The sequence below is a fragment of the Malus domestica genome, chromosome 10 (genome assembly GCF_042453785.1).
Source record: "Malus domestica chromosome 10, GDT2T_hap1".
NCBI lineage: Eukaryota > Viridiplantae > Streptophyta > Magnoliopsida > Rosales > Rosaceae > Malus > Malus domestica.
Genome location: NC_091670.1, coordinates 6,379,806 through 6,395,881, shown reverse-complemented (window position 1 = coordinate 6,395,881; position 16,076 = coordinate 6,379,806). Strand labels below are relative to the sequence as shown.

At 37.2% G+C, this 16,076-nt stretch overlaps 1 protein-coding gene across 1 annotated transcript; it reads right to left on the bottom strand.

The window, feature by feature from the left end:
- Positions 1-1,025: 1,025 nt before the first annotated feature.
- LOC103422091 (ABC transporter G family member 1-like) lies at positions 1,026-4,937 on the bottom strand. The gene is made up of 8 exons (XM_070807018.1): positions 4,536-4,937; positions 3,543-3,622; positions 2,854-3,324; positions 2,669-2,755; positions 2,463-2,582; positions 2,140-2,334; positions 1,960-2,046; positions 1,026-1,879 (listed from the first exon to the last, which is right to left on the bottom strand). Exons 1-8 carry the CDS (start codon positions 4,867-4,869, stop codon positions 1,196-1,198), a joined length of 2,058 nt encoding a protein of 685 aa, XP_070663119.1. The 5' UTR covers positions 4,870-4,937; the 3' UTR covers positions 1,026-1,195.
- Positions 4,938-16,076: the final 11,139 nt, after the last annotated feature.

Here is a 16,076-nt window from a genome sequence, read left to right as displayed (position 1 = left end):
ATTAAAGGTAAAACACAACAAATATAACTCTCCAAATGATTTCAAATCAGTCTTAAAACTTGAAAAATACTTTTTATTACATAAGGAGAAGCATTGTGGTTAGGGGTGGGCACGGTTTGGTTTGGTGCGGTTTTGAGTGAAACCAAAACCGAAACCAAAATTGTTTGCGGTTTGGTTCGGTGCGGTTTTGAAGCCAAAACCGAAATGAAACCAAATCGTTTGGTTCGGTTCGGTGCGGTTTCAAACGGTTTCGGTTTGGTTTTTAAGAAAAAATGTACAATTTGAAATTAAACATATTAATAAGCATTTCCCAGTAGCAATAGGAAAAAGACATTTGTTATATAAACAATTAGCATGTTGCATGCAGTTGTGATGTTAAAATATGTTTGTGCAACAAAAAGGTGTCCCGTACAAAGTATAACATAAAACAAGTTGAATAACTTTGAATTCATTAAACATGAGTGAAACTTTCATACTAGAATATGTGATATCATGCTTCAAATGAGTGGACTTCATTAGATCATTGTTCGACTCTTGATAACAAGATTAGTCCACCCTTGTACATATATGTGTGTGTGTGTGTGTGATGGTATAAAATAACAAATGTCCTTGAAGTTAATGAACGAAAGAAAGTGATGAATGATGATATTCCAGTGTGGTTGTGTCCATACTAAGTGCATGGATTCTAACAAACAACCAATTAAAACATGAAATTTAATATGGACATTTAATTAAATGTTTATTAATATTTGCGGTGCGGTTCGGTTTCGATGCGGTTTTCAAAAGCCAAAACCGAAACCAAACCGTTTTCTATGTTGCGGTTCGGTTTCAAAACCAAAACCGTTCCAAAACCGCAAAACCAAACCATTCGGTGCGGTTCGATTTGGTTCGTGTTTCGGTTTCGGTTTTCGGTTCTAAGTGCCCACCCCTAATTGTGGTAAGTTTTGCCTAATATGGTAATTATAATATTATTACACACGTGATATTGTTCGAAGTACGTGTGTGTGTGTATCTACTCGCACAGCTTTATTTGTATTGCGTCTTCCCTTGGAATTTGTCTGTCGTAAAAACAATACATAATATTGATATTGTCCTAGTGGTTCTCTCCATGCACGGGCTCGCACAGCTTTATTTGTATTGCGTCTTCCCTTGGAATTTGTCTGTCGTAAAAACAATACATAATATTGATATTGTCCTAGTGGTTCTCTCCATGCACGGGCGTGGATGAGGGATTAACCAATACTTGCATGTTTCGCTTGGTAGGCATTGACAGAAGGGCCGTAGTACTAGTCTTAACTTTCTCCGTAGTCTTGAGGATAACCAAGAACATAACTCGATATAGAACTATCATCCCGAACAACACAGCAACATCCACCCACTTAGAATATCTCATTTCCACTTGCCATCTGTCTCTCAAAATTTGTTCGCCGCTGATGAATGGTCCTCCGGCTTCACTTGCTGGAAACATTGTTCCTTGGAATTCATTTTTGAACAATCCCTGGTATGCATACTTGTGGAAGGCAATGTAGTACATTGGATACTTCCACACAGGCTTGGGAAGATCACTTGGTAATTGGAAGAATCCACCACATAACATCAAAAGACCTTGAATTCCAGCACCAGCTATTATTCCCATGAGGTAATTGGGCACAATACTAGCAACTATCATCATAAGACTCTCAACCAACATCATGCAAGCAAGTATCACACAAGAAAAGTAGACAAAGTGTTCCAATCCGGTATGAAGTCCAGCAAGGTAATAAGTTATTGCCCCGGGAATCACTGAAATCATTATCAAGAAAGGCACAGAAGAAAATGTATTGCCAAAAGCAAATGCACAGACACCATAGTGCCCGTTTAGTCTTTCTCGTTCAAATACCTGCATTTACAACAAAAAGTAGAGTTTAGGAACACTAATTTTAACATCGATCGCTAATGAAGTATTCTAAATTAATTTACCTTCATATCTTCCACAAAGGAAGGGAATCCACCAATGGCCATGAAAGTTAGAAAACTAGATATGTACGTGAGCAGCAAGACTCTTGCCTGCAACATACGAATGTTATGTACTAATTAACTGCCTACTAAGGGGACAATTTCCTTGTATACATAGTACATATAGATCTCTCTCTCACTTACCTGAATAGATCTATAACCATGTCCAAGCTCATGATAGATAGTACCGAGGCCTAGGGTCATGGAGATGTAGATAGCCAGGCGCAACCAGTAATAGCCTCGATCTCTATGCATGTTCACGAAGGATCTTCTTGTGAGTACGAGAGATTGTGTAAGAAAGCCAGCACGGCTTCTCTTCTCCAATTTTTCACCAGAGTCCTAAATTTCATGTGAATTAATGTTAGTCGATGTTGCCCCCATTAATCCTGGGTCCACTACTGCAATTTGAAATTTTATTCAAAAAGGTGCATACATAATTACTTCTATGAATCTGATTACTAGTTTACCTGTTTACACAGTTCAGCTACTTGTGTTTGAACTTGCTGAAAGGTTTCAGATTCTTTATAGGACCTTATTAGAGTATCAATTGCTACTTCTGTTGGTGTGGTTGCGCCTTGCTCAATGTCCTGCGACGTGTTACAAAGTTCTATTAGATTTCTAAAGGTTTATCAGCATGTTATGTGATTTCTTGTTTCCAAAGAGATTTTCTTACCTGCTCAAAATCTTTGTTTATGGTCCTAAGGAAGTGATCCGATGGATTTTGGAGAGTTGGGCATGGGAAACCAGTTAAAGTGAAAAACTGCAACCAATTAAGAACATCAGTACATAGTTAACAATATATTTAAATAACTCTGATTTTCTGAATAAGCCATCTCATATACATGGAGCTAGCCTTACATGATTTGCTGCAGAAGCAGGACCAAAATAGACAGTTCTTCCAGAAGACAGAAGACAAAGACTGTCAAAAAGTTGAAAGACTTCAGAGCTAGGCTGATGGATGGATGTAACAATAGTCCTTGGAGTTCCATCACTTTTATCAAGATTTGCAATTCTGCTCATGACATAATAAGAAGCTGCACTGTCAAGGCCGCTTGTCGGTTCGTCAAGGAAGAGAAGCTTAGGGCTTGTGAGAAGCTCAATACAAATGCTTACTCTCCTCTTTTGGCCACCACTAAGGCCTTTAGCTCCCCAACCTCCAATCCTTGTGTTCATGGCGTCCTGCAAACCCATCTCTCTAATTGTAACTTCTGCTCTCTCTTTCTTCTCTGACTTGGTCATGAAGTCTGGCAGTTGCAGCTGAGCAGAGTAATATACGGCTTCTTTAACGGTTAATGTCGTCATTAAAGTGTCATCTTGTGTGACATATGCCTGTATCCGTATATAAGTAGATGTGATTTATTAAGAAAAAATATGGAAAAAAAGAGTGAAAAATTAAGGGAAATTTCTTCAAAATACTGCATAACATTGAATAATACAAGAATGAATGATTAAGTTTGAAAATAAATGATCTAAATAATGTAAAATCAAATCTAACAGTTAAAACGCTTGAAGCATTGAATGATACGTATAATTGAAGCCACACCCACCGAAGTTCCATAAGCTAGTGCTTGTTTATGCCCATTGATTAGGATCTTCCCTGTTTGCCTTGCGTTTGAACTCAATCTCCCTGCAGTGTGTAACCATGAGTTGTAAGTTAGAGTACCTATGCACACAGGTTGTGTATGTGGTTAACTTAGGACAATATTTGAAATTTTGACATAGTTTGAGATCGAATTTTATTTGAGCTATAATACTAGGTCTTTAATTACTTGGACATGACCCCAATTAATGGGTCGAATCCAAGCGTGTAGTATTCACGTGATTGTCTTCTCCTTATTTGTTGTGGAATTCTCTTTTCACGTAACCCAATAAAAACATGGTGGACAAGAATTGTCTGCCCTCCTTGTTCCCGTGTCCTTCTGTTTTGTGTGGTCATGATTAAGTCACGTCAACATTTTATATTGTTTTTTTATAAAGATAATAAGACAAAAATGAATAGTAATATAAAATGTTGATGTGGCTTAACCGTGACCACACAAACAGAAGGGCATGAAAGGGCACGGGAACAAGAAGGGCAGACAATCTTTGTCCAAATATGGTCTCATGTGAGGGCCATGTTGAAAATACCATGCTGGCTTGGTAATTTGGCAAAAAAATATCGTATCTTAATTATAATTACGTGGTTCCATTCCTACTAATACCGATGCATGTTATAATAAAGTCCAACACCTACTAAACTTTACAGGTTGTTAAATTAGGACAATATTGATGCGTTTAGTAGGGGATTGCTTGCACAATTCTAAAATCTTGATATTTAAATGTGGAACCGTTCATTATATATTGTATTTATTTTGTCAATTTTCCGACGCGAGATTTTAAAATTCTTTCACAAATTCATATAAATATTGTTTGACTAGACAGCCAAAAAATAGCATCCGGATGCTTATCTCTGTACGTGCATGCAATCGTTAACCATGCTGAAATTACATCTCGTGGAATGGAAATTGGAATGAATTATTAAGTAGGGTATCGATTATTACCTCCTAAAGCATCAAGGAGAGTGGACTTGCCACAGCCAGAAGGACCCATTATAGCCAAGAGCTCCCCAGGCTTGGCATAACCAGTTAGACCTTGCAGGATTGATCTGCTGCTGCTACCAATACTGTTCTTCTTGGAAACTACTGTCACCCACAAGTCCTCCCATGTCAGAAACACACCCTCCTCCAAATTTGCATGGTTGTTGTTTTGGACGCGGCCACCTCCTCCTCCTCCGCCAGTCCTTGGCAGTACTTGTGTTTCAACCTCCAGTATAGCTGAACCATATTCATGCTCAGTAGCATTGTGGTGGACATTAAGATTAAAAGTAGAAGCCATATGGATTTGGGCAATTTCTGTGTGTGTGTGTGTGTGTGAGAGAGGGAGAGTTTTTGTTGGGGAAATGGTCAAGGATGCCCGGTATTTAAAGATCCTTAAAATGTAGGTAACGTGTACAAATTTTTTTCTCCTCTCGGGAAAAAATCGTGGGAAGAAGAGGACGGGACCGGGGCCCTCGTGTAGTCGTGTGGTTCAAAGGTGTCAAGAAATTTTTAATTATGACAGGAACACAAGTGATATATCACTTGTTTTAATAGGAATTATGGAAAATTTTATTTTTTAAGTTATTAAATTTTTAACACATATATCTCATCATTTGTATAATGATACGTAATATACTATCCTATATACCGGCCACATAAAAAAAATTTCCCAAGTTGTGATATCGATTAACCAATTAGCTTTTTTGGTTGTTAAAAGGTCTTTTTTGGCTCCGTTCGGTATGCGACGAAATTTATGGGAAATTAATTTCCATGTCTTTTCTTTATTTGATAAGAAGAATTCGACTGTTTGGTTAAAGTAAAGCAAAGCGATAGTCTGTGTGAATGCTAGTGCAATATGATTTCTGTTAGTGTTTTGGATGTTAAAATGAAGATATTCAACTAAGCGCGGGTAAACAATTGAAGTAACTATGACTAATTTTAGTTAGTCAAATGTCTCGTCATCTAATAAGTGACACACATGAATGAATTAATATTAACAAGATTTCTACTATTCCTGTCTACCATCCAGTGAAATCATAGCCAAAAGAATGAGCTTGGCAGAATCATCATGGAAAGAAAATCCTGTTGAGATTGACTCTAGTCTAACTTTGTTTAAATAACTAGAGAGGTGTAGTATAAGTGGAAGCTTCACATCGAAATTGAAATATCATTACTTTTAACGTTATTTTACTTATTTTATTAATCGAATAAATGAAAATTTTGAAGATTTATTTCATTTGGTGTTAATATCAACTATTTTTCTAATGTTGATTCATGTTGGTTCGAAGAGCCTCCGGATATCACATAGGATGCTCTTTTACAAGATTGGTTGTATGACTTTAATATTTTTATAAAATCTCTATCGTTTCATCCAAAAAGGAATAATAAAAGAATAATGCTAGGGGATGAGAGGATGAGGGTTCGAAACTACTACAATAATATAAGAGTGTGAGAGTTTCAAACCCAGGGCACATGAGCATAAATCATTACTGAATTACCCACACACACACACACACATATATATATATATATATTGGTATTGAATTCGTTAACCACGAGATTCAAACTTAAAACCTCTTACGTATAAGTACAAAGAAATAATACAAAACCGTCCAACTTACATGTGTATGATATATATTCAGCTTGTCCATATTACAAACATGACATCCAACTTATACTTGTATGATTATGTTATTCAACTTGTCCATACTACAAAAATGATATTCAGCTTACACGTGTATGATATACACTTAACTTATCAGGTGAAATGATACAATAGTAGAAAATTTTGAAACCACGACGAATGACACTTTCTACGTGCTTTCTTTTGATCCATGCGGCGGACCACGAAGTGACGAAGGCTGCCATCACTCCCTACCACTGCAATGGCCATGTCTCCAATCTAGGAAGCAAGAAGGCAGCTGCGCCAGCCTTCAACCCATACAGAGGTAGCTACTAGCTAGCGAGCTTAGAACCAGGCAACAGAGGTCTAGACCATTTATATCAAACTCTCCTTACCTAGGGTGAACTAATATATACCAATTAAGGCTTATTATTGCCCCTGAAACTTTTATCCAATCTCAATTTATCATTTGCATATGGTTTTGTCTCATTTTGACCCTTAAAATTTCCATTTTCAACTCTTTTGATCTCATTTCATCTTATTTTGTTAAAAAAATGTTAAATTCAAAGGCTTTTTGGACATTTCATTTTTTACGGACTTCATTTTGTTAAAGGAATGTTAAAAAAATAATGTGAATTAATAGCAAAAAAAATTGGGATTGTTCTGCAGCTTCTGCTCTCTCTTTCCTTCCCTCCTTCTACCAGACAGCCACCCGTACTAATTTATAAAAGTCGAGCAGACAAAGTGACAACAATCACGACATGGAAAGTTCCTTTCACATTAATAGAATCTTTTGAGGCAAATCAAACTAGAAGATGCAAAATCAAAATTCATAAGTCCAAGTTTTTATTTTTGGGTTCACACTATGTAATGAATATCTTCTCCCAGTGAAGTTAGCCGCCGCTTGGTGGAGACACTAGCATGCAATGGCGGTGGCATGAAAGGGAGTAGTGGTCGCCGTCTGGTGAGCTGGGTGCCTTGTGGGACTACTTTAAGAACCAGGAGTCTCTCCTGAGCACTTCCCTAGGGATCCTAGGGATCCCACAATCTTATCCGTTCATTTTATATCGTGCAGTCAGTTTTCGTTAGGTACTATTCATATTTGAATTTTAAAATTTTAATTTTAAATCATTTCTGATCGCACGATATAGGATGAACGGGTATGATTGTGGGATCCCTAGGATCCCTAGGGAAGTGCTCAGGAGAGACTCCTGGTTCCTACTTTAATTAACTCTGTCAGATTTGAATTATATGTACAGCAATACTAGAGAGATTAAATTTATAAATTAAATTTACAAGCTAAATGATGTGTTACTAATAGGAAATGAGAACGTTTACCAACGTTTAAATAGTAATCCATTTATCAACTTACATATCATTTAGTTTACAAAATTTTATTTACAAATTTATTACTCTTATCTGTACAGTATTGGGTGTGTTGATGCTACATACTTTGCACATAAATCGAGGAAGACTTTTCACACTTATTCACGTCACTAACGAAGGAAGACTTGGGAGCCTTGAGGATGGCATGGAGGGAACCATTTATCCCACGAGTGAAGGATGGCCAAGTATCCCACAAGTGAAGGACGTAAATTTTATTTACAAATTTATTACTCTTATCTGTACAGTATTGGGTGTGTTGATGCTACATACTTTGCACATAAATCGAGGAAGACTTTTCACACTTATTCACGTCACTAACGAAGGAAGACTTGGGAGCCTTGAGGATGGCATGGAGGGAACCATTTATCCCACGAGTGAAGGATGGCCAAGTATCCCACAAGTGAAGGACGTAAATTTTATTTACAAATTTATTACTCTTATCTGTACAGTATTGGGTGTGTTGATGCTACATACTTTGCACATAAATCGAGGAAGACTTTTCACACTTATTCACGTCACTAACGAAGGAAGACTTGGGAGCCTTGAGGATGGCATGGAGGGAACCATTTATCCCACGAGTGAAGGATGGCCAAGTATCCCACAAGTGAAGGACGTAAATTTTATTTACAAATTTATTACTCTTATCTGTACAGTATTGGGTGTGTTGATGCTACATACTTTGCACATAAATCGAGGAAGACTTTTCACACTTATTCACGTCACTAACGAAGGAAGACTTGGGAGCCTTGAGGATGACATGGAGGGAACCATTTATCCCACGAGTGAAGGATGGCCAAGTATCCCACAAGTGAAGGACGACCATGCAATCATCTTGACTCGCCACGTCAACTCAGGAATACTCGCCGACGCTAGCATGACGTCGGGTCATGCCTTCTGGCGCAAGGTCGGGCATAAGTTGCTCGAGCTTTTGGGTGGGTTTCGCATGGCCCACCACTTGTCCTCTTCTTCTTCGATCGCTGGAGGTGATTTTTGGTATTGCAGATATGTTTCTTGCCCTTGTTCTGCCTTTTGTTTGGTATTGCAGATATGTTTCTTGCCCTTGTTCTGCCTTTTGTTCACCTGGCGGAGATGCTCTAAGTTATGCCCTAAATCATACATTCTTGTCCAGGGGCCTTTAAGAGGAGGAAGGCGGCTAGAAGGAAACCTGGGCACACTTCTCTCCCATTTCTCTATGTAAATGCCTTCTAAGCCTTCCTCTCCCTCCCTAGATATCATAGCTCTTCTTATATAAATTGTACACCCCAAATACATGGTGGAATACAAATTCAACCACAGTAAACGTAGCCCGATTAGGGCGAACCTCTAAAATCCCATATTTATTATTTGCTAATTACGACCTAACCCAACTAGTTGTCCTCTCAATTTTTTATGACGACAGGGTGTATTGAGAAGTTTTTACTTTTTATTGTAAATACATTTTGTACTTAACGGTAATTACATATTATGGTAAAATAGATAATTTATAAGGTTTTGAACTTTAATCCTTGAAAATTATAGAAATTTGATTTATAGTTCTTTGCATGGTAATATAGATAATTTAACGGTAATTATATATTATGGTAAAATAGATAATTAAAACTTTGTCTTAGATTAAATATTGATTTATAGTTCTTTGTATTTTAATTCAAATGAAAATAGTGACACATAAGAGAAGTATGTAAATGCATACCGAAATATGTTAAAATGAATTGATGTGCTAATGTTTGTACTGAAATATATATACCGACATACATTATAATGAATTAATGTACCTAAAATTTCAGGGATGTCTCTGAGATTTGAGGGGTCCTGTGCGAATTTATAAAAGGGGCCCTTCTTAATACAATATTTAAAAATAAAAATTTGAACTTTGTGGTTCTTTTTCTTTAAAAAAAAAACCTATCAATAACTCGTTTTTTAGACGAGTCAGTTGTTCAACTTTTTTTTCTTTGGTGTTTCAAGTAGCCACATGAATATTTTTTAGTAGGTGTCATCTTTTATATCTCAAACAATATCACAATTAAATTATATTAAGTATAAACAATAAAATCTGATAGTTTGCAATACATGTGTGTCTATTGGTTTTTGTTTATTGCTCCCCTCTTGCTATGACGATTACTTGATTAATTTTTAGGAAATTTTAATGAAAAGCTCCCGGTACTGTTCACTTTAACGAAAAACCATATTTTTACACTAAAAAATCAATCTTGATACTATTCACTTTACCCTTTATTTTGTCCTTATCGTTGAAACTCAAAGTTTTCGAGCCATTTTCATTATTTTTCCTTAATTTTTATGAGTTTTGCCCTAAAAAGTACAAAAGGAAAAAAATTCATTACTTTAATCGAAGTCTACACCACTCTGACCACTTCAATTGTCTTCATGATTTGAAAATTTTTCTTCAATGACATGAAATTCTGAATTTAGGGTTTAATGATTTGTGTAAAAAAAAAGTAGTGAGGAGGGGCGATATAGGAGGGAAAAGGATCCTCGTTGGATCCTTTTCCTAGGGATCCCGTGATAGGGACTGTTCATCGTACATCGTATAGTCAGAAATCATTTTAAATTTTAAAATTTAAAATTAAATATAAATAGTAGCTAACAAAAATTGACCACATGATGTACGATGAACAGTCGTGATCACGGGATCCTTAGGATCCCCAGAAAAAGGATCCAACGAAGATCCTTTTCCATACATAAGAAGCAGGAGAGGGGGCATCTGGACCATAACTCTTAGAGTGAGAATTGAGAAACATTGTGAGGAATATCATTATTTTATGATTTTTATAAAATTTCTTACTATTTGGTGGCTTATATAGGCATTCATGTAGCTTGTGGCTTATGGGGCCACTAGGATTTGTATATATTTTCTTTGGTTTTGATTAGTATTTTTATGTATATAAATAATATAATATTATTTCATAGGATACCCGATTAGATAGAAAACTATTTTGGAGGCCCTTAAATTTTGGAGCCCTTTGCCATGGAACAGGTAGCTCCCCCTCAACGTCGACTCTGATCTAAATATGTGTATTGAAATGTATTATATTAAGTTAATCTACCTATATATCTATACTGAATATGATATACCAAAATATATTAAATAAATTAATGTACCTAAATAAAAAACACAAAATGTTTCAAAATATTATATTAAAAATTTAAGAAGTAGAAGATAAATTAAACTCAAAATATATTAGTATATGAGGTGATTAATGTATGCTGACATGAACATTAAGTTAAGGGACTAACATTGATTTATTTTATTTTATAATTTATATATTTGTTTTGTCCCTAGATGTAATTTGAGGACCATGGACCATAGTTCATAAGACTGAAACGTTCACTCGTTTTTTTAAAAGTCAGAGCTCATGCTACTTATTACTACTGTTTAATGGTATTTCGTTTCATTTGTGAGTGAGAAGTTTTGGATACGATTCTCGTCAAAGGCAAATTTGAACCCATCATTGCTAGCTCATTGTGAGGCTTCATCCACTCTCCCACCCCTTTATTGTAGATAATATCGTTTGTTATAAAAATAAAAAAATAAGTCAGTGCTCCGAATTATTTTGTATTTTTGGTACAATTGGATAGAGATGGTTATGTAGAGGAGTAGACTAATGAGAATTGTGGGTTTGGTTTCTTGTTCCATCAAACTAATGATAATTTAACGTTTTGGAAATTATAATTCTCGACCATCTGCATTTACACGAAGAGTTTACTGATCACGTTTTCATTATATTTTGTGTGTTTGCCTGTGAATGCATGAATGAGCGAAACGTTGTTTTCAATATACCTTGTGGGTTTTGTTGTGTGGATGCATGAATGAACAAAACATTAATTGAGCACAATTAGTTATACTGGTATAACAAGGTACTAAAGTGGGTATTAATCTGTTTAATGAATAAATGGATGTACTAAAATGTGTTATATTAAGTTAATGTACCTATATGTCTGTACTGAGTTTGATATGTCAAAATATATAAAATAAGTGGTAAGGTGGGGGGCTGCAAATCCTTTTTCCCCAGTTCAAATTCGGGTGTCGCCTGATCAACAAAAGAATAGAAATACCTTCTGTTGACCTAAAAACTACCAAGCCTACGTGGCGCACATGTCGAGTAATTAGTAAGCTAACTACGTCATTCGGTTGTGTGCGAGGCGTGCCAAATCGACGGCCAAGCTCGGTCGATGAGTAAAATTTGTTGATGTTGTGTTGGGTACGTTGCTGACTTCTTGATCTTGCGATTGTAGCCGAGGAAGGAACACGTCTCGGCTTTTGGGTTCTAGAGCCTGAAGACAAGGCTGCTAGTCTTGCGAAGTTTGGTTATGGTGATTATATTCGTAAGAGTATAAGCATGTCGAACCGGCTCCAAACTATATGGACACAAGTACTCAAAAAAGATGTATGTCTTGATGGTGAATGTGGTTCAGCTGTCAAAATGCCGAACTCTGAAACTTACTTATGAATATCCAATCATAAACAACTTGACGTTCAATGTGCCGAGCCCAGTAATCTGTAACACCTCACTTCGTCAAGAAGACTAATAAGATGACATATGCCAATAAGGATTCGAAAACCCTTCTCGACCGAGACTTGAATAGGTAACCAGTCGGCCTTGACGCAGTGCTGTTTATCCAAACTGAAGGTTCTCCTCAGTCTGCTGATTCTATGACAACAGTGCTGTTTATCCAAACTGAAGATGTGTCGGCGAAAAAAGAAAATAAAAGTCTCAAAGGTGTTTGAGAGGTTTGCGTAGGGCAATTTATGTGTTGAACTGGAGGGGTTTTACGATGCACAGTGCCTCTGTATTTATAATGTTGCTCTCGCTGATGGCTAAGCCGTAAATCTCTGAGTCTCCTGACGTGTCACGGCTACTAGAAAATAATCTCTTGGTCTTCTGATGTATCACGACTACCAAACTGAAGCAATCCCTGAGTCTCCTTACGCCACAAATCTTTAATATTTAAATACACCATGTCTGACCAAACACGCCTACTCCTTATCCCATTATCATGTGATCAATGGTCAAGAAATTACCATGTCACTATCTTCTGATAATTAGTTTTTCCATCATGTCCATAGGTTGAAGCCTACTCCTTTTTTTTTATCTAGATAAAACCATCCTAATCACATCACATCACCATCTTTCACCTTTATCCCATGCATGGATTAATTGCATGAAATTAATCCAGTATTAGCTGCACTGCCAGATACTGAATATCCCATCATCATTCAAATTGGGATTTAGATAAATATCAATTTTAAATAATTTAATATATTACTAAGAGATAATATCATGATTAAAATCACAATATCATTTCTTAATAATAATTAAAAACCATTTCAACCACTTTTGTCACGCCCCGATCCCGACGTACGTCCAAGATCGACACGTGACGTCATCAAATAACCATATATCTAACATACCCTGTCTTCGGGATATGAATAAAGCCTAATTCAATACTCGAATTGCGTTAGAATTTTTGTATACTTTATGACTGCATCTAACCTCCTCGTTAGCCTTCCTACGTACCCACATTTGGGATCAAGCCATTCGTAGTTCGTCATTTCACTACACTCGAATATTCATCACATAGATCGCTATATCTCAACAATATATCACAATGCATATCATACAATATTACAAAGAGCAAACGACGGAGCACAATCATATTCACTAGTCACTATGGTAAACGAGTCTAATCATAATTACAATAACCATAGCCAACATCATTCCATAATCACCTCAAACAATAATGCCAACCATCGCATCATCAATATCACATACCACTAATCAAAATGTAGGGCTAGAGCGGCACAATTCGGCTGAAGCCTAAATCTCGGAAGAACGGGATTTCGAACTACACAACGGAGCCAAGACAACAAAGGGGATTCCAGACCATCACTCAACGAAATTCAACCCAGGATACGATTCTGGACCATCACTCAACGGAATCACGAAGTAGAAGGGATTACGGACCATCACTCAACGAAATCCAAACCATGATACAATTCTGGACCATCACTCAACGGAATCACGGAGTAGAAGGGATTCTGAACCATCACTGAACGGAATCCAAACCAGGACACGATTCTGGACCATCACTCAACGGAATCGTGAAGTATAATGTATAACACCAATCAATGAACCAAGACATGAATCAAGTTACTCAAGTTACAAAGACTCAACAAAACGAGAATAAAATAATGACACAAGGGTTGAAACATGTTTCGAAGCAACAAACCCCATGACAATGGGTTAACGGTTCACTATTAGCCCTCGCATTTCATTACATCAATCCAATCATACAATACAAACAATATTTCCAATGCACAAGTCAAATCATACTTAATGAAAATAGATCAATAGTCCGAAATAAAAATAACACTTCAATAGAATTTACATTTAATAAACATAGGTCTATGGCATATATATATAATTCACACGTCAATATAAATGTCATTTATAGCCCAAATCATATTCACAAATGATATTAATATAAGAAATTAAGGTAGTAATTACATCACATATATTCCAGTCACTCTCTAACCAATGTGACCCCACTAGACTTACTTAGTATCCCGTGGTACTAGATTTAATATTTAAAACGTTTCGAGACATATTGACCACAAGTCAACTTTCGAGCAACGGTAAGGTCCACAACCCTGCGAAATTCAATCCGGAAGATTCGTATATCGGATTTCCGATCTATAACCTCCCAAAGTCCACATTATGCTCATAGAACCATATACTAAATTCTCATCGCAATCCAACAATCGGATCTCCACCAATTGCTAGAATTAGGTGGCGGTTAACAATTAATTTTACAAACTTAGAAATCTAATTAGGGAAGATCCGTACGTCGGATTCTAGATCCATAAGTTTCTATGATCCATAAATATTATTTTCTATCGCACATTACGGTTTGATGACGATCCAACGGTCGGATCGTTGATTCATATTTTGACCAAGTAAGGTATCGTAATGAAACTAAGTCCAAACTATCAAATTACGTCATATGGTTATCAATTATGGAATCAAGGAATCTATTTGAACTTAAAAGGACATCGTCGGCCCACTGGCCAGGCTGCCGCTGCACGCGCCATCGTGGGTGGCGGTCGGCCGCCCCAATTTGCCGGAAAATTCAACTATTTTTAAAAATTACCAAAAATTACAGAAATGAAGATATCAATGATTAGAGCAAACTTTATACATGTGGCCAAGTCCAATTTGGCCGGAAAGAGCTCCAATTTCACTTAAATCCGTCGGAAACCCTAGAAAAGGGTGTGCCTCAATCCTTCAATTCCATAGCTTCGCCGCCCCCAAACTTGTTTGGGCTTTCATCCAGACCTCAAGGGGAGTTGAACCATGGTGGTAGTCAATGGTTTTGTCTTCACAAATGGTGGAATTGCCGTTGTCCACCCCGCCACCCACCAGTGCATATCTCACGAATACAAGGCCAAATTAGCTCGATTTTAGGTGGAAAGATGAAGAAGGAGTAACGAAGTGATGATTGGTGGTGGTAAATCATCTCAATTCGTCGGAAAATTGACGATTTTCATCGGAAATTATACCGGGTCGAAACAGGGTCGCGATGGGTCAAGGGGAAACCGATTTTCCCCCTCATTTTCTCCTTCCCTCCTTTCCCTTCTTTCTCCCTCCCTGATTCGTCACTTCCTCTCCCCTCTTCTGATTTGTTATAACCCTTACCTGAAAATAACCTAGTTTACATTGGGCCAGGCTCATTCCTTTGTGAATTAATGTAAGGCCCAAGATTTTCTTTAATTTTCTTAAGCCTAAGGTTGACCCAACCTGTGAACCCATCTTCTCCCTTATTCTTTTCTGCACCCAGTTCCGTAACTTTCTCTAAGCTCCGAGAGCTCTACCTTTGCTCTCACTTTGAAAACCCTTTCATCTCTCTTTCTTCCTAGCACTCGCACACTCTATACTCATATTTTGGATCTCTGGAACCTGAGGAAGCTAACTATAGCTTTGCATGCACCATCGGTGCACTGCGAATGCAGTGACCAGTGAACCCGAGAGCTTGAGCTCTCTCAAAATTTCCATCTCAGGTATGTTTAAATTGTCCCCTTGGTGGTAGTCTATCTGTGGTGACCTTTGAGCCTGAGTTGTGATTCTAATCTCTGCATGCATACCTTAGGTGTTTATTTCCAGAATTTGACGAAATTCGAAATCGAATTTCCGACCTCTTCTTCACGGTCCAGCTGGGGTGGCTCTAAACTAGGTATAATCTTGTTTTCCCTTCTCTCTCAGCGTCATTTTTTTTATGTTTTAACTTCCTATATTTACTTAGTTTTAGGTCCAAATCGGAATCGAGAGGAATCCCGATCAAAATTTCTGGTGTTCTTCCCCGATCTGCACCCAAAGCCACTAGGCCATCCGGCCTTCTTAATCACCATCGGGCCTTAGCTTAGCCCATTTCCCTTTTTGTTTAGTTGGCTTACGGCTGTGCCCTGCATGGGTCGTAAGTGT

Coding starts and splice junctions, on each gene's coding strand:
- LOC103422091 (XM_070807018.1), bottom strand. CDS start 4,869: ATGGCTTCTACTTTTAATCTTAATGTCCACCACAATGCTACTGAGCAT. Junction 2,756..2,853: donor CTGCTTCTGCAGCAAATCAT/GTAAGGCTAGCT, acceptor AATTGGTTGCAG/TTTTTCACTTTAACTGGTTT. Junction 2,583..2,668: donor TAAACAAAGATTTTGAGCAG/GTAAGAAAATCT, acceptor AACACGTCGCAG/GACATTGAGCAAGGCGCAAC.